The sequence below is a fragment of the Aptenodytes patagonicus genome, chromosome 3, assembly GCF_965638725.1.
Source record: "Aptenodytes patagonicus chromosome 3, bAptPat1.pri.cur, whole genome shotgun sequence".
NCBI classification, from domain to species: Eukaryota; Metazoa; Chordata; class Aves; order Sphenisciformes; family Spheniscidae; genus Aptenodytes; species Aptenodytes patagonicus.
In genome coordinates, this window is record NC_134951.1 from 94,301,632 (window position 1) to 94,324,199 (window position 22,568).

The 22,568-nt window shown below is 42.6% G+C and overlaps 1 protein-coding gene across 3 annotated transcripts; it reads left to right on the top strand.

Annotated features, from left to right (window-relative positions):
- The first annotated feature begins 39 nt into the window (after nucleotides 1-39).
- NANP (N-acetylneuraminic acid phosphatase) lies at nucleotides 40-16,184 on the top strand. 3 transcript variants are annotated; one of them, XM_076334255.1, is made up of 3 exons: nucleotides 40-216; nucleotides 438-1,172; nucleotides 16,172-16,184. In XM_076334255.1, exons 1-2 carry the CDS (start codon nucleotides 127-129, stop codon nucleotides 1,131-1,133), a joined length of 786 nt encoding a protein of 261 aa, XP_076190370.1. In that variant the 5' UTR covers nucleotides 40-126; the 3' UTR covers nucleotides 1,134-1,172; nucleotides 16,172-16,184. The 3 variants fall into 3 exon arrangements, with proteins under 3 accessions (XP_076190370.1, XP_076190369.1, XP_076190368.1); XM_076334254.1 differs by lacking the exon at nucleotides 16,172-16,184 and adding an exon at nucleotides 4,216-4,374; XM_076334253.1 differs by lacking the exon at nucleotides 16,172-16,184 and having other exon boundaries at nucleotides 438-2,427.
- Nucleotides 16,185-22,568: the final 6,384 nt, after the last annotated feature.

Here is a 22,568-nt window from a genome sequence, read left to right on the forward strand (position 1 = left end):
GGGGGCCGGCCGGCCACCCCTGCCCAGCTTGTGCCCCGGCACGGGCGGCTCTGGCGGTCGGGGCGCTCCCCTCCGCCCTGGAGGCTCGGCCGTTGGAGCGGGGCGGCTCTCGCGAGAGGCGGCGCCATGGGGGTGCACGGCGTCAAGGCGGTGTTCTTCGATTTGGACAACACGCTGGTCGACACGGCGGCGGCCGGGCGGCGCGCCATCGAAGAGGTACTGCCCTTGTCCGCCACGGCCCTCCGCCGCGGGGTCTGCCGCCGCGGCTCCCCCCGGCCCAGGCGGCCGCGGCGCCGCGCGCCTCCTCTTCCCCCCCCCCCCCCTCCCCGCCCCGGATGCCGTTAACGGACGCGGCGCGGCGCTGGGAGTGAGGGGGGGTGCGCGGCGCCGGGCTCGGTGCGTGTAGCCCACTGACAAGGGCCTCTTGTCTGTTAAAGGTGATAAATGCCCTGCAGTCGAAGCACCACTACGGCGAGGGAGAAGCCCGTGTGATTTGCGATAAGGTCCAGGCCAAGCTTCTCAAGGAGTGTCACGATCCCGCCAAGATGTGCATCACCGACCTGCGGATTTCGCACTGGGAGGAGGCGATCCAAGAGACGATCGGGGGGGAGGCGAACCGAAACCTGGCCGCCGAGTGCTATTTCTTGTGGAAAACGACCCGCCTCCAGCACCTCACCCTGGCCGAGGACACGCGGGGCATGCTCACCGAGCTGCGGAAAGGGGTCCGCTTGCTGCTCTTAACTAACGGCGACAAACGGACGCAGAGGGAGAAGATCGAAGCGTGCGCCTGTCAGCCCTACTTCGATGCCATCGTTGTGGGAGGAGAGCAGAAAGAAGAGAAACCGGCGCCATCCATATTTCATTACTGTTGCGATCTCCTGGGGGTGCAGCCTGCAGAGTGCGTTATGGTTGGTGACTCTCTAGATACAGATATTCAAGGAGGCCTGAATGCCGGCTTGAAAGCAACTGTCTGGTTAAACAAAGCAATGACTACCCCGGTGGATACCTCCCCCGTACCTCATTATATTATTTCTTCTGTTCTGGATCTTCCAGCAGTTTTACAGAAGATGGAGCACAAAATTAATGCTAAGTTAGGAACTGACCATATGGCTGGTAGTAATGAAGCACACTGATGGTTCCAGTCTACAATCGGAGACCTGCTGAGCTATTAGGTGACTCATGCTCTTTCAAAAAATTTGACCCTAGGATTTTGAACTCGTGTACGGTATGCTTTCTTAAACAGCAGATGGATGAATAAGAGCACAGTTGTCAGTGAAAGCGGGATGGAAACAAAGAATTAGATTAATTTAAAAGATGCGAGTGCAGTTAATTTAAAACAGCTGCCTGCCTCTGGAAATTAGTTTGACAGGCTGTGGCTAAAGTCTATCTGTCTCTGACCTAAGCTGCCAGTCTCTTGTTTTTATAGTGGAAAAGGAAATGTGAATGTTTTGATCTTTCACATGCTTTGCTGACTTGTCAGTTTAGCAGAAGCTTCAGTTCAAACCTTGTTTGCAGTGTGTAAAAAGAAGGTGAGAAAGAGTGTGGTACAATCTGGTAAATCTTCACAATTGATCTGCAGTTTATCTCAGGAACTGGAGTGAATTTTGCTGTTTCTAAAACCAGAATTTATTGACAAAATCTATTATGTGTCAGACCATTAGAAAATGCTCTAACTTTGATCTTTTTTCAAGTTTTCAAGTTTTAGAATTTTTTTCAGACTTTGCAGTGACTTCTCTTTTGCGGAATCTGTACCTCTTGCCAAAAGTACTTAAATGTACATTAAAAAATTGCATTTGTATAGGGGACCATTTATCAGAGGGACCTGATGGATAAGTTTTTACTTTATATTATCTTGGTGCTTATGCGGATATGCAGTATACTTGTAATTCAGATTATGATTTTTATTGGAATGTAATGGATAAAACAGGGATATTTTCAATGGTCTTACTGTACTGTCAGACTCTTTAAAAGCTAATATTATTGTTTTGTCTGATTTTATTAGTGAATTTTGATCAGACTTTTTGGAGAAACTGTTCTTGGTCTTGCTCAGGTGTATGGCTACTCAGATTCAACTGCAGGATCAGTCATGCTTTTTTTGACTGTTTTAATGGCACTGCTATACAATCCCTCCTTACTCCAGTTTCTACATGTATTTCATGTGATTTACTCTGGAGAAAATATGAGCTAGTTGTTTGTAAATGGCTTTCATGACTCTTCTAGGAAATTGGAAAATTATGTCCTATGTATTACTGTACTGTGCCCAACTTTATAATGTGTATGTGCTATTTCCACTAGATGCAGGAGATGACTCTAAAACACTAAGCTTTCTCTTTCCCAGATCATTATCTTAATAATTTAATTTTTCTGTACTTCATATTCTTATTATATAATGGGAAAGTTCACATATTAAATGGAAATGTAAACACTTGTTGGAAAACCTGTGTTTTTCAAAACCTATTTGCTATATATACACTGGGCTGCATATCTGACCATATATGAGCAGTCAAATTTTATATTTTAGAATAAATCCATGACAGATCTTTTCAGAACAGGGATATTGAGGTGCTGGCAGAAGAGTGCCTGGCATGTGGGCAGCAATAAAAGATCAGCAAAAAGTACAGAAACCTACCAGGAAATGGGTGTGTAGAAGGAATCCTATATACAAGAAACGTTCCTTTGTTTAACTTGACATGAATTTAAGTTAATGTAGTGAAGTCTTGCATAGGGTGACAGATTCAGTTTAGAGGAGGCTGTTGCAGATCTGGGTTAGATTATTTGGCAAAGAGTTTAGGTTGCATCAAAGTATGTTGGTCCTACATTGAGGGGAAAAAAAAAAGAAATACTCATTAAAGTTTGAACCCCTTTCATCCAATTGTCCCTTAAAAAAGGTGAAGCAGTCCAGGTTCTTCATGCTACCTAGCCAAGACCTTTGAGACATCAGGATTGATGACGAGAACAGAGGCAGGCCCCGCCTGTAGCTTTGAGGAAACAGGCATATGCTGAAAACGATCCAATTACAGTGGTATAGTAAGTTGCCACATGTAACATGAGCCAGTAGGACTGACTTGACACACCTTTGTTGCTGAAGTAGGAGGCCTAAGATGAGATTTTATTTTGCATTTGGAAGAGCATGAAAACAGTCACAGGTTTAGCCGATGAGCAAAGCATTGCTAATAACATTCCTTATAACCAAGGATTGAGAGAAAAATAATAAAGGTCATTGAGCCTATGAGGACTATTGTGTAAAAGTAGAAATGTATCCAAAAGGTTAGATGGATCCCTGAAAAGATGATATATTTGAAGTAATCTGTTTTAACCATACTGTCTGATATAAAAGCAACAACTTTGCTTACAACAGCATCCCAAAGGAGCTGCAGTATACCTCTGCATTGTTTGCACAGCATCTGGGTAATAGAACTTAGGTCAGGATGAGGTTTCTGATACAGCTGATATTTAAAATAACAAACAGTAATAATTCACAATTATGTCTGTGGGCTTGAAGGATATATATGCACCAGGTTACCATTTTTTAATACAAGTTGAGGCTCATATTCTCTTGCCGCTGCATCCTTCTGAAGTGGGATGCTGAGCCTGCTTACTGTATAAAGGGTCTCTTGTTTTAGAAGAGACTGCTCTTTGTTTTGCACGCGGCCAGTCGTTTTCTTCAGTCCATGAATCTGTGAAAAACCACTGTAACTGAACGCTCAGGTGATAGTGTGGTCTGTAGGGGCCACACCCAAGTATATTTTTTCCATTGCTGAGTACTATACCAGGCTGGATGTGACTACCAGTGTCCGGGTAGGGCAATAGTGTTATGATGCTTCTATAAAACGAGAAGGAACGATAGAAGGGATTTCTCTATCTAGGGGACTTCTTAAAAGCAGTTACCCAATAAGCTGGATTAGGTATCCGGAGTATCTCTAAATACTCAAGATGTTTTTCTTGGATGGAGCTCTTACAGAAAGCCTAATGAAAAATAATTATATTTAACAAAATGGAAACATAAATGTAGTGATGGGATAGTTTTCACATCAGAAGCAGGAACAGATCAATAAAACAGTCTATATTCAGTTCCAGTTAAGTTCTGGTTTTGCTTAGTGTTATGCCCTATTAGCTAAGTTGTCTGGTTTAAACTATATTGCCAAAACACACTAAATAAACTGAGGAAAAAGAAATTCCATCTATATTTTTAAAAACCTTTTTTTTTTTTTTCAGATAAATATTACCTCCTGAGGTTAATCTACAGTAACTTTGACTTTAGTGAAATGAACTGAAACAACAGTTTAATACCAACTGTATTTTAATTCTTGATTTAAAATAACCCCTGTACTAGTCTAATAAAAGCATTTTGTTTAGAAAACATTTCTTTTAATGCTCTGTAGTACTGTGGATGACTATGTTTGTGACCAGGTTTACAACAAAGGGCAAGAGTTCTCTTTGTTTTTTAAAGTAGCACAGAATTAGGCTTCAGAATCTGTGACCTCACGTTTAGATGTGGTGACTGGGTGTAGTTTCCATCATTTCAAACGGAGGCTGGAACGTAGTTATGTATTTATGAAGCTTCTTGGCCGGACTGTGTAAATCCTATTGAATTCCTAACGGCAGTTCATTGCTGGTTGAACCTGACTTGCCAAGCTGAATGCCAGCTCAGATGCGCCTACGTGTCCTGACGTCATGGCACTGGCTGCTGCAGCAGCATAAGAACAGACCGCGAAGCAGATAAAGAAACACAGTAATCTCAAGTCCAGGGGACCCGCTTCAGCAGGTTATGGGTGCACAAAGCCCTGTCAGCTATTGCTACACTCATCTCTGTGTGACTTGGGAGACGGGAGAGTGGGATGTTGCTCACCTCACAGCTGTCTTGGCTGCAGAAAAGCAAGCTGTCCCCTGATAGTTTTCCACTGGGTAATGGAACAAATTGTCCGTCTTCTGGACCTGTGGGGATAGATGGAGAGAGGTGGAAAGGTACTTAAAGGTACTTTAGATGAGGGTAGGGTGTTAAACTGAGTAAAGGGGGACTCGGCCTCTAACGCGGGCACTTGGCTGTGCCAGCTAGCTGTCTGAAGTATCGCAGATCCGCACACCGCCGCATCTCTGTTCTTGTTGAGGACGCTTTGTATGTATAAGGCATTAAGCTGGACAGTGAGAGCCTCAGGAATGAGGACGTTTTCTTACGCGCTTGAAAAACTTTAGCACAAAGTTAGAGTTCTTAGCAGGTGACCCAAATGTTTTATACAGGAGATAAGTACCTTTCATTAGAATACTAAGTTAATGCAAAGAGATAAGATGTTTAGATGGCGTAACAACTAAAGGTTTTCATATTTCCTGAAATACAGACAATAGACAACTTCCTGTGCCCCAGCTTACCTGAACCAATTCTGCTTGTCTTTTCCTCTGAAACGTCTGTTACTTGACAACACCGGTAATGGGGTTTTGAACTAAACTGAAGTAGTCTGATCCATCAGAGCAATTTCTCCTGTTCACATATGTAGTGATTCTTCTTTCAACTTCAGCTCTAAAATGTGCGGATTTTTACTCCCAGGTTACCTTGAGGCCTTTAAATGAAATTTAAAATCCTACCTTAATTCTATACTAACAAAACTCATCGTCTGGAAATCATTTGAACACATTGAGAAGTACAACAAATAGAAATGCAATGTCTCTCTCCTGTATGTAGCGATATACTGTTCTTTTGTGCACAGCTTTTACTATCATCAGCCTTGCAGTGGGATTGTCTCCATTATAACTCGCTTTCTAGATCACGCTGTGCACATAGAAGAGACATAACAATGCAGAGATGATGTCAGCTGTGTCTAAAGCAAAAACTACAACTTTCTGCCTATGTTGCAAGGGACCTAGACACAGAGAATCACATTGCCAGCTCCATATAGCATATTTTGACCTTTTATTCCATCTACTAAAAACAAGGTTGCATGAGAGCCTTCTGCTGAACAGCCCCCAAATGCCAGAAAAAAAGATGCATTTAAAAAAATAGGAAATGAAATTATGGTGCTAATACATGAAATTTCAGCCCTTTAGAAGTGCAAGCCATGTTTCTCAAGTCAACACCTAACCAAAGACCAGATGATAACTGCACATAGGGTCTAATTTAACATAGAAAAATGTTGCCATTTACATCAGTGGAACTTTACAAATGTAAGTAAGATTTGTATGCTCATTTCTGTAAGATTACCTGCAAGTGACTTCTGCCTTCCACTTCTCCTCCCTCGGCTAATTGATCTCCATCATCTATTTTGTCAGTTGCATTTCCGTATCCTTCTGAATCACAACGGTACCTAGCATTTGGGACAAAGTTTGCAGAGGACCTCAATAAAAAAGTAATGGAAGCGAGCCAGCTTTTGTAGCAAGATCATGTTAAGTGCATACATTTAGTACCAGCTCCTCGGCAGCTGTGTGCTGCAAGCATGTGTTTGGGCTGTGTTTGCTTTAAATGGCCTTCCCTCCAAAGAAACTTCCATTCGTATCACACAGACTACGCAAATTTGTCGATTTGTAAAAAAAAAAAAAAAGGTAAAAATGTGGGGAAAAAAGCCTCCAAACAAAACCCTGTTAGTCATCTAGAGATACCAAGGTTTAAAAGGCAAGTTTAAAATACCAAATCTGAGATACTTTTCTTCAAGTTTCAAAATAAATGTTGATGATTAGTTGGCTTAAGAAGTGAATGTTGTGAGGAAAACAGAACATTACTCATCATTTCGGCAGTTGCCCAGTGTCTGTTCGGTCCGTTCATCAATGGCTCTAAACGTTTGATTTTTCTGTCAACTATATTCAAGAACAACTTTGTCACGCTGAGAAAATCCAACTTCTTTATATTTTGGAAATAACATCTTACTAGGCAACATGGAAGAAACTATGTATGTAGTTTCAGCTACATTTTATTAGGTATTTTATTTAATATATTTAATGTATTGATAGACATTTTTGTTAAGTTCTTTTTTGTATTTTGCCCTGGAAATGTTTATTTTGCTACACCATCAATATTGCAAAAATGGAATAAAATACAGGGCCAGTAAGGTACAGAGATGCATCTGAGTATATATGACTACGGTCATCTAAAAGCTATGCTTTAGATCAATGATTTGGGGAAATTTTTTGTACTTCTCAATGATTCTGGGAAGTCACTTAGGATAGTTACAGCTCGGTTTCCCCATCTGCTCAATGAGCATCCCAGAAACAAAGATAGAAAAACAAAGTGGAAAGCATTTCAACTTATCTTGCTTTCCAGTCAAAATCCAGCCTGGTGAGCATCAGATGAGCACATTTTTATTTACTTGTGTTGTTGCTGAGTCTGCTCAATGGTACTGCATTCAGGCAGATGTGGGAAGACCATTTTCCCGAGCCAGTGACCAGTGTAACAGAGAGGTCCAACGGGGAAGTGAAACCATTATGTGTCGAAATACATCAGCTACTCAAATATACATTTCTTTTTGGTTCTTTTGCTATGCGAGTATTAAGAATCTCCATAAATTCTTCTCTTTTATTCTTTTCATGAATTAGGCCAACAAGTACCCTCAACGTTACCGTGCCGTTTTCATCAGAGCACTAATGTGTGGTAGGTCTGTCCATTTGATAAAGTCAGGCTTAACCATTTTCATTTGTGCTACTGGTTGGGTGGTCTTTGCTGTTAACAATGTGGCCTGTTAAATCTCACTGGGGTTAGGATTTATCAGGAAGTCTGCAGTGGATGGACTGACAGCCTTTGTTTTCCAAACTGTTGATGCCTTCCATTGTGTTTTGTTTCAGACATTTAAATGAGAAGGGTCCTGAATGTTCTAAGTCCTTTTTTTCCTTTCAGGAAGAAAATGCATAAATGACACAAACAGCTTGTTTATTTTTCTTTCAGTAAATGTAACTGGGTAAAAATACTTTTTTGCTTCCATCCTTCTCATCTGAAAGTATTTTAAAAGGTACCTCATAACTTGATGTCTAAACTACTTTGACATATTTGTTATATTTATCCTGTTACTTTGTGAAACGTTATGTCTGTTTTAAAAAATGGTACTGCTGCAGCCAGAGGTTCATCTTAATATTGCATTATTACAGTTTTACGCTGTATTTCTACGCTGTATCTCGAAATGAAAACAAGCTCCTACCTTAGAGATATTTTACTTTGAGATAAATCTACCTAGTTAACAATTTTTTTGTTTTATTTTGAATACTGTGCCCCCTGTTTAACGATGTTCTGTCCACCCAAACCACTTCCCATTTGTTTTTCTCTCTTTTCTGTAGAGCAGCAGTGTTTGTGCATATTTGCAGGGTGAGCAACATGCAATAGATGTACACAAAATGAAGAGAAAAAAGCCCTTTGGCTTCTCATCTCCTGTGTTAGGATTTGCATTGCCAACATTTTACAGGACTTGGCAGGTTTTAGGTTGACTTAATAGCCTTCTCTGCAGCTTAAGTTCTGTCACCAGTGAATGATAAGCAAAGAAGCTGCTTCTGAGTGCTGCATAATAATTTTATAACACACTGCCAGGAAGAATTGTAATTGGCCTGGATTCTCCATTTTAGTGCCACACTACAACTCTTCAGACATCAGCAGGTTCATGCTGGCATAAAACATTTTAAGGATACTAAAAAATAGGTCTCACTATTTTTCTGTTTCTGTTTTCTATTATGAAGGCCCAGTGCTGTATTTGGGTTTGTATGCACTTGCTCTATAATGGGGTTTGATTAAGAAAATGGCTATTTATCTGTATTGCTGAGTGCTAAAGCGATGTCCTTAAGGAGCCACAGTGCTGCTCGTAAGCTATCCTTTCAACATTAAAAGGTGCAAGTGTATTTTAGGATAATTTTTGGGTGGCTAATTTAGGAGTGAAGAAAGAGAAAATTAAAGTTGAATGATAGGACCATTTCTTGATTACAAGGAGTTAGTGTCTGGAGTAGGGTTGAAAAGAAACTCCTATCATTTGGGTATTTAAAAGTACACCCAGTTTATTATGCTCACAGTTGCTCATGTAAGTTTCCTAAAATCCTTTCAGGTTTTTTTACATAATATAAATTTTAAAAGAAATCATTAACAAGAATAATGCAAGTAGTAGTCTGCTGGAGACTTCATTCTCATTTTCAGTGTTTCCTGAGGTGGCATTAGAGGTTTGTTAGATGTACCTGCAAGCATAGGGTTGGTTGTTTTTTTTTTTCCCCTGTTCTCCTTATTTTTTTCTCCATCACTGTTTTAAAAATAAAACGTACCTGGTACCCATAAATGAGGTCTTCTTTTCACTTCACACTACCCTCTGGACATCATAAATGGTGATGAGATCCTATTTTACTAGGCATTGTACACATACCTGGCAAAATAGCTCTGCTTAGAAGAGGTTTTGATCTAGGTAGTTAAGTATCATCTTTATTTTAAGTATGAGGATTTGTGATGTATGTTGCAAAATGCACTTCAGTTAAAAAAGAGCATGACTAAGAGGATCAGCAACAAGTTTGTCATAACATCATGGTGCCAAACAAAATCCAGCTTTCTAAGGTACAGGTGCATTGTGCTTGAACGGAATTTGATTTATATCATGCAGGTATTGGATTTATTGAAGAAAAAGGAACTTTTTTCCCCTGCAGCTGATGCTGCGGTGACATCTTTATGATTTCAAAATTCTCCCAATGAGCTCCTCTTTCTATAATTAGACAACACACTAGCACTTTATTTCTATGACCTCATGTCACAACCTGCTATTACATCGTATTTTTCTCACTCTCTGGAGTTCTTGGCTGCATCCACAGACCAGCGATTCAGGCCGTGGCTGTAAAGTCAGCACCCCCGTTCCTATTCGGGCACCTGAAAGCGTGGGCCGATTTTCATTCGCAAACCCAGTGACATTGTGTTTAGCATCTCCCGCTGGCTACTGACCGGAACGTTGGCATTCGGTGGCGGCTTTAGGTCCCCGCATGGAGAAGCCTTGAACACTGGCAGGAATTTCTCCTGCATTTTCCCCAATGCTCAGCAGGTGGCAGTTGAGGATCAGTTTTCAGCAGAACCAGCCCACAGGCTACAACGCCCCTGTCCGACTGCAGTAGCCCATCAAAGGGCACCTCCACCCCGGTAATCACACTGACCCTAAGAGCATAGAAAAACTGATCGACACCTGCAGTGGGCTTCTGCGTTTCAGAAACTTGTACCACAATGTATAGGGCTCGCCCAGTGCATCTTGTACAGTGTACACTTGGCACGTATCAGATGTACAGTGTGTAGGCAGGACGACTGCCCAGCATGCATACTGTGGGCCTCTGTGTGTGCTGCTGTTGAGCCATCTGCGGCTCCAGGGCTGCCAGAACACCAGCAGCACGGGCTGTATCTGCTGCTACTGCTCCAGTCAACCAGAGTAGAAAAATGTATAAAAATCCCCAGGTTTTGTCCTGACAGAATTTGTAAGATGACAAAGAGAACATGCCCAGAGAGATAAAGGGCGCTCCCACTGAGAGGTAGAGAAATTCTGCTGTCTCCATCTTAGCAGAGAGACTCTGAAAACCGGAGTGACTGGCTGATAGTCACACAGCAAGCTTGGGGTGGAGACGGGGCTCACAACCAGATACATCTGGCCCTGGATAGTGGCCTTGGCCATTGAACATGAGGCAAAGCCTCCTCTGAAGCTCTCTGAGGCCAAGGACAACAGCACGGTGGCAGGCTGTCCATGTAATGAGACTAAACAGTGCAGCATTGGAGTGGTTCAAAATGTTCACTTGGACTCAGCAACTCTTCTCACCTGAGAGCATGGCTGTGCAGGAGAAGTATTGCTACATGGAAGCACCTCTGGCAAATAATTGTGAATTAGGGTACACACTCAAAAAATCCCATCGCTGCACTGGCTGCCTGTCATCTGAAAGCGCCTGGAACATTTTTGGGCTTTCTCAATAGGCCTAGTGTTAGAGGAGGTCTTTCTCCGTGTTAAGTAATATTATCAGATGTCTGCACAGAGAAAATGCTCTTAAACAATCCCCAAGACCTTTCCTTGATGCTTAGAAGACAGGATGCTGCATTGCCTAAGTGCCTGCCTGTTTGACACACACACCAAATGTGGGGAATGCAATGATTTTAAAGGACCTTTGTGCCTTACTCAGGCCAGAATGACACAAAATACCAAAACGTTGATGCTAAAGTCTGGAAGAGTCAGTGTAAATGGTCAATGCGGCTTTGGCCACTGAGATTGTGAAAGGCTGTGTCACAAGACTGACTAGGAATTGTCTGCCTCATGCTATATTTCCTACCTTCCTTTTCCTTTTCCTTTTCCTTTTCCTTTTCCTTTTCCTTTTCCTTTTCCTTTTCCTGCCCATCCAGCTCCTCTCTCGTTTCATCCACTTTTCAGGATGTGTTTGTTCAGCTCCCTTGGATAAGCAGTCTTACTACAAGTTTCTACAGTGCCTAGCATAAAATAAGCCCAGGAAGTTGTCCAGTGCCTCATGCCCAAAGTAAGCACAGCTAATAATTGTTTTGTTCTAATGAATGATATTTCTTCATTATCCAATGAAAAGCAGACCTCCTAAAAGCTTCAGTGCTTTTCCATGCTCTGAAGACCACAAATTTAGAAGGTAAAAAGGCCAAAATCCAACATGCCTGCAGATTTCCACAGGTCATACCAGAGAAATAACTGATATTTCTCCTGTTTTTACTTGCTGCTTTTTGGCTCAGACTCCGGTCATGCTTTCACTGGGGTGGATAGAGAAGAACTCCATTAAGAGCAAAGCGTATATGACTAAGGTAAGCAGTGCAAAATTCTGGCCTGCTGCTTGTGAAGCAACTGCTATCACATGTCCTTGACAAACATTTTAGCTCATGTCTGTTACCTCACTGTAGCAAAGCAAACCAGGGGTGATGTCCTCTCCTACAGATCAAAGTCAGTGGGAATTCCCTTTGAGCGAAATAGCAGCTGTTACCTGTGAGAGGCTGAGGGATCATGTTTACCTGGAATTTCCCGAGACAAAACCCATAGCTGCTGGCAGGTATTTGTCAGCGTGCGGCAGTCTGGCGTGCAGAAAACGAATGCGGTATGTAGAGTAGCAAGTGCTTTAACCTGAACACTGCTGGGAGGAAAGTGGAGAAATCCTGGGCAATCCTGGGCAGTGATGCCCCGGTGATGCACAAGGCAAGTGGGAATTACATCAGTATCGGGAAACAGGGACATCCTACATGTTAAACGCAGAATTAATTCCTGCAGCATGTTGTGACTGCCAAAGTATAAATGGCTTCAGAAAGATGAAACCAATTTGTGGAGGATGCATCCAAAAGAATATGCTGAACAGAATGGTCTGGATACAGCTTATGCCTCTGGAAGTCTCTACCACACCAATGGCCAGCAGCTAAAACTGCTTACCGGGGAAAGGAACATCCCTAGAAAATGCCTTACTTCCTATCCTCCTCCTCGGTCATCTACTGCTTGCCACCCCTGCAGACAGCACACCAGACAGACTCACTGAGCTGGCCCCAGACAGATGTGCTCATACAATATTTTCTCCCCCAAAATCTCAAGAAAATATCCCCAGAATTAAGATAAAATTTACATAATTTGCATGTAGCTTGCATCTCTTATTTAGAAAAGATTATGATATGAGCTTCTTACACCTTGCAAACAAAAACCTCAGTAAACCAGGCAAAACGTGCAGGTATTTCAGATACAATCACTGTGCCTGCTGGCACCTACCCACCTTCATTACCTCCCAGCTTCCAGCTGATACCTGGAGGAAAGTGTTTTCAAATACACTTTTGGGACCTGCCTAGTTCACCCAGCACGTGAAATCTCCATAATAGTTATTTAAAATATCCTGTGGAACTATGTAGCCCAAAGAAAATACCTGAGATAAGTCATATGGACAGAAACATCTCACCCCTACCTTATTATAGAACTGTAATGCACATCCCTAATTGAGAATAAAATAACAGCCCTCTACTTCTCTGTGCGAGGATACTTCCTTCAGCCAGTACTTACTGAGTTACAAACATCACAACTGCTCTCCTTATATTCTTTTAAGTGGCATTTGTTATGTTTAGTATACGAGGTACTGCTGGTGATCAGAGACAGAAATAAGAATTTTTTTAATATTGCTTTAAAAGAATATATTTCTATAAGTGGATACTAAAATTTTACCTCTCTAAATGTGACACTACTGGATTTTACAGCTTTTGATGTGAAATTTGCCCTGGGAAGAAGTTCTGAGTGAAGCTATGCACTGCACAAGTTTAAGTCTAAAACCATCTCTCACAAAGCGAGGGGAGACCCTGCGAGCCTACAAAGATTTCAACGTGTGCAAGTGCTGTCGGTCTGCTCTCAGGTTTAAAGTTAGAATTGTACCTTAGTACCTAGCAGAGCCTGGGTGACTTGCTTATGTGATAAGCACAAGCACATGCAACTGCAGATGACCCCCCACTCTGTTCATTGATATAGTTCCGATCATCTTCATATATATTTTAAGCACTCACATAGACCTTTTTGCCCCTCCCATTCTCCTCCAGTGCCACCAAATATTTTTCCACTGAGGTTTTCCAACAGCTTCCTCCTAGATAGGCTAGCCAGCTTTCCTGGGTTTTCTATTTCTTAGGGCTAAATTGCATCAGAAGTTTTCTGTATCAATCCTTCAGAAAAAAATGCAGAAACTAACAAAAAACAGCACTTGGGAATTAGATCTGTCATTCTAATACTAGTTGATCATATAGTAAGCAATCCTTCATCTTAACGAACAGCGCTAGATATATTGTTATGTAATACACATTGTTATGTAAACCACAAACATAATATCATTTTGATGAATAAACATAACAGCTACTCTTTCTAGCATCAAGTATTGGCAGGTGTGTTTGTCAGTCTCTGTTTGGTGTGAGACTACATGCCAGAAGTTCTCTGGAAATATTTACACTTTCACATATATTCTATTTTTCATTATTTGGGCGCTGTAACCATCTCAAAATTAGTTTCTGCAGACCCCTGTCAAAGCTTACTAGTCCAATTCCGTGTTACTTGAGACACAATGATTCAGCAGTAATGGCTTAAAAAGCTTTTTTTTGCATATACAAAAATCAGTTCCTTGCCGCTGCCAGGCTAAACAAACTGTGGCCTCTTTCCAGAAAAAAAGAAAGGAACTCCTTATTTGAACCCAAGATGTTGTTGTAAGTTTATCTTAATGAGGTGGTTACAATCTTCAGCACTCATTTTTTAATTATTTGGAGGAATCCTCTCGGACCCAGTGAAATGGCATAGTAGGATATTAATCTGGGCTAGAAAAATCCAATTATCAGAAACAAGCGGGCAGCTTTTCTAAACAACATCCATTACATTCTGCAGGATCCCAGTTTTAATTAAAACAAACAAAGCTCTTGTGTTCTGGGTACAAAGAAGGACTCCAAACTTCCCAGTCCAGTTCAGGCTCAGCTGCCAGTTCTGTCTTCCTTTGGCTTTATCTATATTCAAAGTCATACCAATTTAACTCCCAAGCAGCTTTTAATCACAATGAATGAAATAGATGCTAACCGCTGCAGAAATGCACTTAATTTGATTTAAATAAGGTTTATATCAGCCTAGTTAATTGAATTTATTGCTACTTTCAACTGGTATATATAACATTTAAAACTGAATAAAGACCGTCTTCAGATTATACGACTAAAGTTAAATTATACAGCCAACCAGCATAATTTTGAAGGTAAATGTTACCTATGTTAGGGAAACCCAGTTTTGGGAGAGGGCTTAGGCAGCCGCAATCCCCATGGAAAGACCCAAAGGAGAACTCCACAAATCCCCAGCTTGGGGCTGGGGAGCATGGGGGTGTAGGTTTCCACTGAGAGCCGCTCCTTGCGCTGTGAAACCACAGTTGGACAGGAATTTAATGTGCTGTTAATGTACTCAGGATGACATTTCAGTGAGTAACGAATAAATGAGCTGCATTCTGTATAAAAAATCTGGATAAAATATTAAATGAAACCGGTGTGCCATGATAGCGTAGCTGCAAAGACAATTGTTCTCAAAAGCTGACAGGCACTTCTGTATTAAATAAAATGAAATAAAAATGAAGATATGTGCAAATTCAATTATACCTGGCCCTAAGGAGATATGGTCCCTACCCAAAGGAGCAGGAGTTCTAAATAAACAACTTGCTTAAGGCAAAATTCAGTGATTTATAAAAGAATAGCTCTTAAGTGATGAACTGGCCCTACTAGTGACAGGTTATTGGCAGGATGTTCTGATGGATACCTTCTTCTGCTAAAACAGCAAAATAACTTCCTTATCCCGGATGCAAGCAAGTCTCATATTTTGAGATCTTAAACTAAATGGCTTGTTCTCTCACAACATGTTGATAATGTATCATCCAACTCAGCTAAACAGATCCAGCCACAAGTGAAGAGAGACCTTTTTAATAAGGATGTCTATTTAAAAAGAACTTTAATGCTGTGAGTCATGAAAACCTAATCTATTTTTAAAGAAAATTATAATCTGATATTATTAACAAGCTTTTTGCCCTTGCCTGTTCAACCACAAAGCAATCTCAAATGTTTTTGCCTGTATTTGGAATTCCCCCTTTATCAGCAACTCTGCACACTCCTTTAAATAACCCGTTGTCATTGTAGCCAAGACACTATTTGTTATTTTAAGGATCCAGCAGATAGGACAAAAATACTACTGCAATATATTAAACCAGCAGGTAATTGCGGTGAAAGAAGCTACACAAATGAACAGCAGAGGAGTTTCATTTAGCGAATTCAGTGTGTCCAGAGACGGCACCACCACTCACAGCGGCTAGCAGTACTACCCCTCCATATCCCAGGTCAGAGATGAAGCAGCTCCTGTTTTATTTTGGGGCTCTGTTCACCTGATTACCCACATTGCATGTGTTTTCATTTGCTGCTGGGCTTCAGACTAGGACAAAACAGCTAGTTCCATTGGTGTCAAAGCCCAAACATTTTTCTCCGGAGACCAGAGACTAGCATATTAGTTAGCTAACTAATTAGTTAGCTAGCTAACTATGTTAATTACTAGCTGCTAAAAGACATCCTTCAGACTCGGCTCTCACCAGGCTGAAAAGAGCACACCGCTTCCTACGTCCCTCACCCCACGCCAAGAGGAGGGTGGCCCGAGCTCTACCTCCCAAGATGGGGCACAGATTTACAGGACTCCTAATTCCTTCACAGTAACTGAAAGCTGCATTTATCATTCCTCTTTCTTGGCAGGATTCAACTTTGACTCGATTGGGAAGTGTAAATGTCACGGGTGAGATCCGAGCTGGTGCCAGCTGGAATAGCCCCCCTGAAGACAGGGAAGCTCCGATGGTGTATGTCAACTGAGTATCCGACCAAGCTTCCATGGTAAGGATGTCTCTTCAGGTTCATAGTATCCCCAGCTGGAGAAGAGAAATCTTGTTTCAACCTTTATTTTATCTTTATTTTCTTCCCTTTCCCTTTCCCTTTCCCTTTCCCTTTCCCTTTCCTTTCCTTTCCTTTCTTCCTTTTCCTTTCCTTTTCCTTTCTTTTCCTTTCTTTTCCTTTCTTTTCCTTTCTTTTCCTTTCTTTTCCTTTCTTTTCTTTTCTTTTCTTTTCTTTTCTTTTCTTTTCTTTTCTTTTCTTTTCTTTTCTTTTCTTTTCTTTTCTTTTCTTTTCTTTTCTTTTCTTTTTTCTTTTCCTTTCTTTTCCTTTCTTTTCCTTTCTTTTCCTTTCTTTTCCTCTCTTCTCTTCTCTTCTCTTCTCTTCTCTTCTCTTCTCTTCTCTTCTCTTCTCTTCTCTTCTCTTCTCTTCTCTTCTCTTCTCTTCTCTTCTCTTCTCTCTTTCTGTCTGTCTTCCTTTCTTTCTCTCTTTCTCTCTTTCTCTCTTTCTCTCCTTCTCTCTCTCTTTCTCTCTCTCTCCCTCCCCCCCACCTGATGATTTGGGTGTTTTTTGACTTCTGCAATGGCACTGCAGGAATTGCCATTGCAAATCAGAAGAACAGTCTACTGAGTCCACTTCCCTTTCTCAATAGCTGCCAATACTAAGTGTTTCAGAGGACAACGTAGGAGATGCACTCGGCAGGTCCCACCATGCTGGAGAGCACTCAGTTGTGAATGCAGTGAAGTGAGAGGACACAGAACCCTTATACACAGATAGATTATTTTAGCTCCTTCTAATACTTGCTTTTATTATGTAAGTACCTGATTTGATTTTGGATTTTACTAATTCCCTCTGTTAATTCTATTCTTAGAGTTCTTTACCAAACTAAGATGTGGTTTAGTATTTCCTGTACATATGCACTGTGAAAGTAATGATCAATGAATATTTTTAAATACCTTCATGTCATTATTCTTTTAGGAAAAGATGCTGAACTGATCTCTAAACCATACTCGGCTGTATCTATCTGTAGTATTCCACCTTGCATACACCTCCTCTTCAAACTGTAAGTAGTATTGTCATCTCTACTTTTACTTCAGATGAAAGGCTCTTAATTTCCCTTACTATTTTCATCATTCTTTTTTTCCATCTGTCTTACGTTCTAATTGAGATTCTCATTATTGAACTCCCTATTCCCAGTCCTCTTTCTTGATTTTTCCTAGTTCTGTTTTTGAGAAGTCCTGAAAAAAAAGTCTCTGAAATACCTAATTACATGAAAGTGAGGATAATGCAGAGACCATTACACTCTGGCGTGATTTACCTAGCTTGGAGAAGTTAGCATTTTCTGAGAATACACTTTGAAGCGCCTAAGTTTCATGGGAAAATTGAAAGAACTTAATTACATTGGAGTACAATACCATGTTGCCACCCTTACCATCATATTTAATAACACAAAACTGTTTAATAGTTTTTGTCTTGGAAATTATTGAAGTGTTGCATCACTTTTAGATCTGAGCAATTTTTTAAATGTCTTGTTTATTAAAAAATGCAATCTCACGTCTAACAGTTTGGAGATTTGAGAATGCTGATTACACCTGGGAAACATTTTGGAAAACTTGTTTTCCAAAGAAAACTCTGAAGCTGAATTTGACTAAATTACCTTTAAAAAGTAAGAGGTGTTGAACCAACATATTTCATTCACTGTGAAGGCAATTGTGCTTTCATTTTTCCTGCCCAGCCAAAGAATTTAGAAACCAGTCATTCACACATTTCTAGTCTCTTTTCTCCAGTCTAGTAAAGAATTAATTTAAGAAAAACTATATTAAGACAACAAAAAGCAAGTGAGTAATTCCTAGACTATGGACTGCAGATGATTCAGGAGGACATGGGAAGTGGTCCCCACCTTGTTCTTTTAGACAAAAGCTTTCTGGCGTGTTCCTCTTTCAGTCCCACAACATTTTTGTGGGGTGACAGTGGCCATTAATCCAAAAAATCCTTGAGAAGCACTGAGTCCCCCCAAAATGCCTATTTTGCCAAAGGGAGAAGTTTTCATCCCAGCGTTATCACCAGAGTGCTCCTTGCTCTTCTCAGGCTCACGTGACTTTCCCAATAATAGGAAAGCTCACCATAAGGATAATGAAGGATCACCATGCTCACTTGAAAAGTTAGACTGAGTGATCTCCTGAGAAAGGGACAACCTGCGTTTGGACCTTTTCATCCTAGGAAGGCAGTACTATTTTTTACTGTTTTGATGATGATGATGACTATTACTATTATTATTACTATTATTTCATTTACATTATACCCACACTTAGGTCTGCTGCAGGGGAAAGAGCCCACAGGAAGGGAGCCAACGCAGGAGAAGAGCCAAGTTCTCTCCCCCATCTGCTTGCGGTCGCCTGCTCCCCAGGGCGGGCATGTCACAGGGACTTGGACAGTGCCTGCTCCTGAGCTTGCACCCAAATTTCAGGGAAGCCCAAAACCTTCCCTCCACAAGGGCTTTGTTTTGGAGGCAGGGCTGAGGGTTCCTCGGCTGCAGGCACCCAGACAATAAGCCTGGCTAATGCACAGGCTGTATATTTAATTTCCCATGGGAGTGTTGCTGCTGAGGGAGCATTGTACAGACAGATATGGCAGAGCTATTGCCAAGGCTTATTTCATTTAATTGCAGTGCCTCATTACTGACAAACATCCATTCCAGTTCATGAAAGGTGTAGCCTATTTTATAGAGTGCCTTATGGCTCCCATTTATGTTCTTCCGAGTTTGATCTCGCTAGGTATTTGAACTAGATGCCGTCAGACATCAACAAATGCTTATTACATATAATGAAGAAGGAAGGCCAAGCAGGAGGTGGGAAATTTCTGAAACAGCTCCTTAGCTGAAACATGAACTAAACAGGAAAACTGAAACAGTAACGTGTGCAAGGTATATATACATATATGTATGTATATACACCCCCCGCCATATATATATGGACAGATTCAATAATTAAACATAATTTATTTTTACAATTGGCTACATCAAAGCCGGGTTTTGTTAAAACACTTTGGCTTTGTGAGGCCGCTGGGTGCTCACAGTGGTCTTTTTCTTTGTCAAGTGCTTCTTCTCACAGAGGGATCATGCCACTGGGTGAAACTTAAAAATCAGGAGTAGGAGAACTCTTCCAAGGAGCACACTGTCACAGCTCTTACTGCATAGTCCCCAGCGGGGAACAGTAATGACGGACTGTCTACTGCCATGCTGGTTTATGACCATTGAAGTACGGTTACGCAGTTAACAGTGTCATTGTTCAAAACCATTTTGGAGTAAAATGTGTACCTGTAATTTTGAACTCACTTTACCCTTCCCTACGGGCCTTCTGGGACAATGAAAATCCCAGGTTTGTGAGTATCAGCCTGTCTGCAGCCACGCTCAAACATTGTGCTCGTGCTCCCAAGACCGCAGCAGTGGTGAACTGACCGAAGCACCTAAGGATAACAAACCCTGGTCCGCCACACGTCAGATTTCCTGCCTCTTCTGCTTAACATGATGGAGGTAAAAAAAAGCACACACTGCAGGGCAGTAAAAAAATACAACCACAGGTACAGCCAACTTGCATCCGACAGGTGATACAAGAAGGTCTTATGTCAGAAGTACTGTTAGTAGAGAGAAAAATAAATATTGGAAGGAGTGTTTTGGATTTACCAAAGTGTAATTAAAAGCAGGAGACTGGAGTGCTAGCAGCAATGCTATGAGTCTCCCTAGCAAATTGCCTGTGTGTGCATACGGTGAGCTAACGAAGTAGCCTGTATGTTTTAACACTGTTAGCAGAGGCGGGCAATGGAGCAGTAATCTGGGGAATAGGGTTAAGCTGAATGGGGAGAGGAGAAAAGGTTTCGTACAACAAGTCAGGACGTCAGGAGAGTATTTGATATGTCACATGAATCTTACTAAAAGCTATATGTGAACTGGTTTGAGTATATATACGGCAAGGTAGGTTAAAACTAGCTGAAAGCGATTAGGCGGGACCTTTTACAGACCTAGCAGGACAGACCCAGCGAGGCTGAAAGAGAGAGGAGGAAGCAGCGAGTGGGCAGGAGCAGGCACTGCCCACAGCCGCACGTGTGAGTGCCACCGAGCTGCGTCGTGCTTGGGTGCACATACCCACAGCTGCTGGCGAGGGGACACCACGGTGTCTGGGAGAGCCCGGGATGCCTAGGAAAGCAAGCGACCGATCTGGATCAGCTATCAGGGCAGAATGAGTGGGGCCTCGCTGGCGTCGGTGAGCATAGCTGAAATTGGGGAGAGGAGGTGACAAGGAAGCCTCCTGAGCTACAAAGTCCCCTGGAGCCCTTCCGCTACAACTGATTCCCACTCGTGTGCCTGGAAAAGCCCTGAGGCCTGTGCCGCCGCTCCCTCTGCCCTGGGGCAGAGGAACGGAAAAGCTATTTCCATGTTCAGACGTCGGACCTGGACTGTAAGACAGAGTCCCATCCCCTGTGTCACTAGCATGGAAATGTGAGAACAACCTCTGCTTCCAGCAGGTTTTGCTCAATGCACAGAGGAGCCCTGCGATTCCTGGCACCACTCTTTTGCAGATGTTTCATGGCACATATCTCACGCCCCAGCACCTCACGGACTATCTCGCAGTGGGTGTAAAACACTTAACTTAGCCGATGGCAACTAGTGTCTTTCTTCTCACGCACCTTTTTACATCCTGACAGCCCACCTCATGCCATGTCTTCTGGCTCTCTCCAGTTACGAGGTGGGCGTCCCGCCAACGTCAGCTCCCCCTTGTGTGTCATCCCACCGAGAGCATGTAACAGGCAGCCGCCTCTCCTGCAAAGCCTGAAGCACAAAGGGGCGAGTTTCTCAGGTGGGAGCTGAGGGATGGAGGGATTAAGCAAGGTGTCGAGACAAAAACCATGTCAGCGCTCGCAACGGGGCTCCTGCTGGGCTGGACCTGGGCCAAGGCTTGGCTCCCACGGTCAGCTTTCCTCCTCTCACCCCCCAGACTTGCTGCCTGCACAAGCACGAAATATTCCCCCAGCCAGAGGAAGCAACGCTTGATTTTTCATAGTGGAGGCAATGCTCCTGCAGTGACAGGGGACAGCCATTAGAAAAGTGCCTTTATGGCACACATTGACTTTGGGAAGCAGAAGTGACCCATGGGCTAGCCGGTGCTGCACGACGTGGATGTAGAAGCTGAGCCTTCAAAGGGGGACCTGGTGTGTGCAGAGGGGAGCGCACGGCACACAGATAGGTGCTGTCATGCTAGCAGCTATTTCAAAGCTTTCAAAAGACTGAAAATATCCTGCATTTTGTGTTCCTTATAGCCACTGTCACCATGTTGGCAAAATTGGGCTTTCACTCACGACTTGCCTCAGGAGGCAGGGGCTCTGGGAAGAATTTACTCAGGGTAAATTTATAGGATGGGTGGGAATTGAGCTAGGTTACAAAAATGTTTCCGTCTGCTGCTATGCATTTGTGAAAAATGATTGTCCTGAAAACAGCAGGAGCAACATCAACAACAGGTATTTAAACACCAAAAGGCAGACCCCTCTCAAAAGCACACCCACTCGTGTGTGCAAACACTGGTGTGTGTGACCGTGTAAAATAAATGGCAGCATCTGGGTTTTGCTTTTGCAGGGAAGCCACTGATGCATTTCAGCGACCATGTCATGTATCGGTCTTAGTTTTACAGAGGTGCAGGTGTGACCGTGAACCCACCTGAGCAGCCATCTTCCTTCCCCCAGCCCCTGGCATGGGGACAGGGCTACTCCCCTCTCCTTTAGCTTTTTAAAGCATCTCTCTAGTCACGCCTCTCCCTTTTCCCTGCTTTCCTCTTGTCTTTTTATCCCATATCTGCTCTTCTTTCTTATGATCGACCTGCCTTTTCCTCTCACCCAGCCCCATCTTTCCTCTCCCTTTCCTCATGCTGTCTCCTCCCTTCACAGTCTCCTCTCCCATCCTTGCTCCCAAATACCACTGCCAGCCTCAGCCCATGCTGGGGGTGAAGGATTGGGGTGGGGCTGCCGATGCCGAGCTGGGCCACGTGCCGCCATCCTAAGACTGCTGCCGTCCCACTGCCAGCGCCGGTGGCACCAGCTGCTGCCCTGGGGAAATGGCAGCACCAAAATCCCGCAACGCCCACAGCCATACCTCTCCTGAGCCCGAGGAGGAGAGCAGAAAACACCTTGTTCTTGCTACCAGCCCACAGCATAACTGCAGCTGCATATTTGTCTCTCAAAATAAATAGGAAAGGCTGTCCAAGCCCCAAGGCCCATGACT

What these genes read in the sequence shown, in the direction of transcription:
- NANP (XM_076334255.1), top strand. Translation starts at nt 127, where the DNA reads ATGGGGGTGCACGGCGTCAAGGCGGTGTTCTTCGATTTGGACAACACG. An exon ending in GGCGGCGCGCCATCGAAGAG is followed by an intron (nt 217 to 437) that starts GTACTGCCCTTG and finishes TGTCTGTTAAAG; the next exon opens with GTGATAAATGCCCTGCAGTC.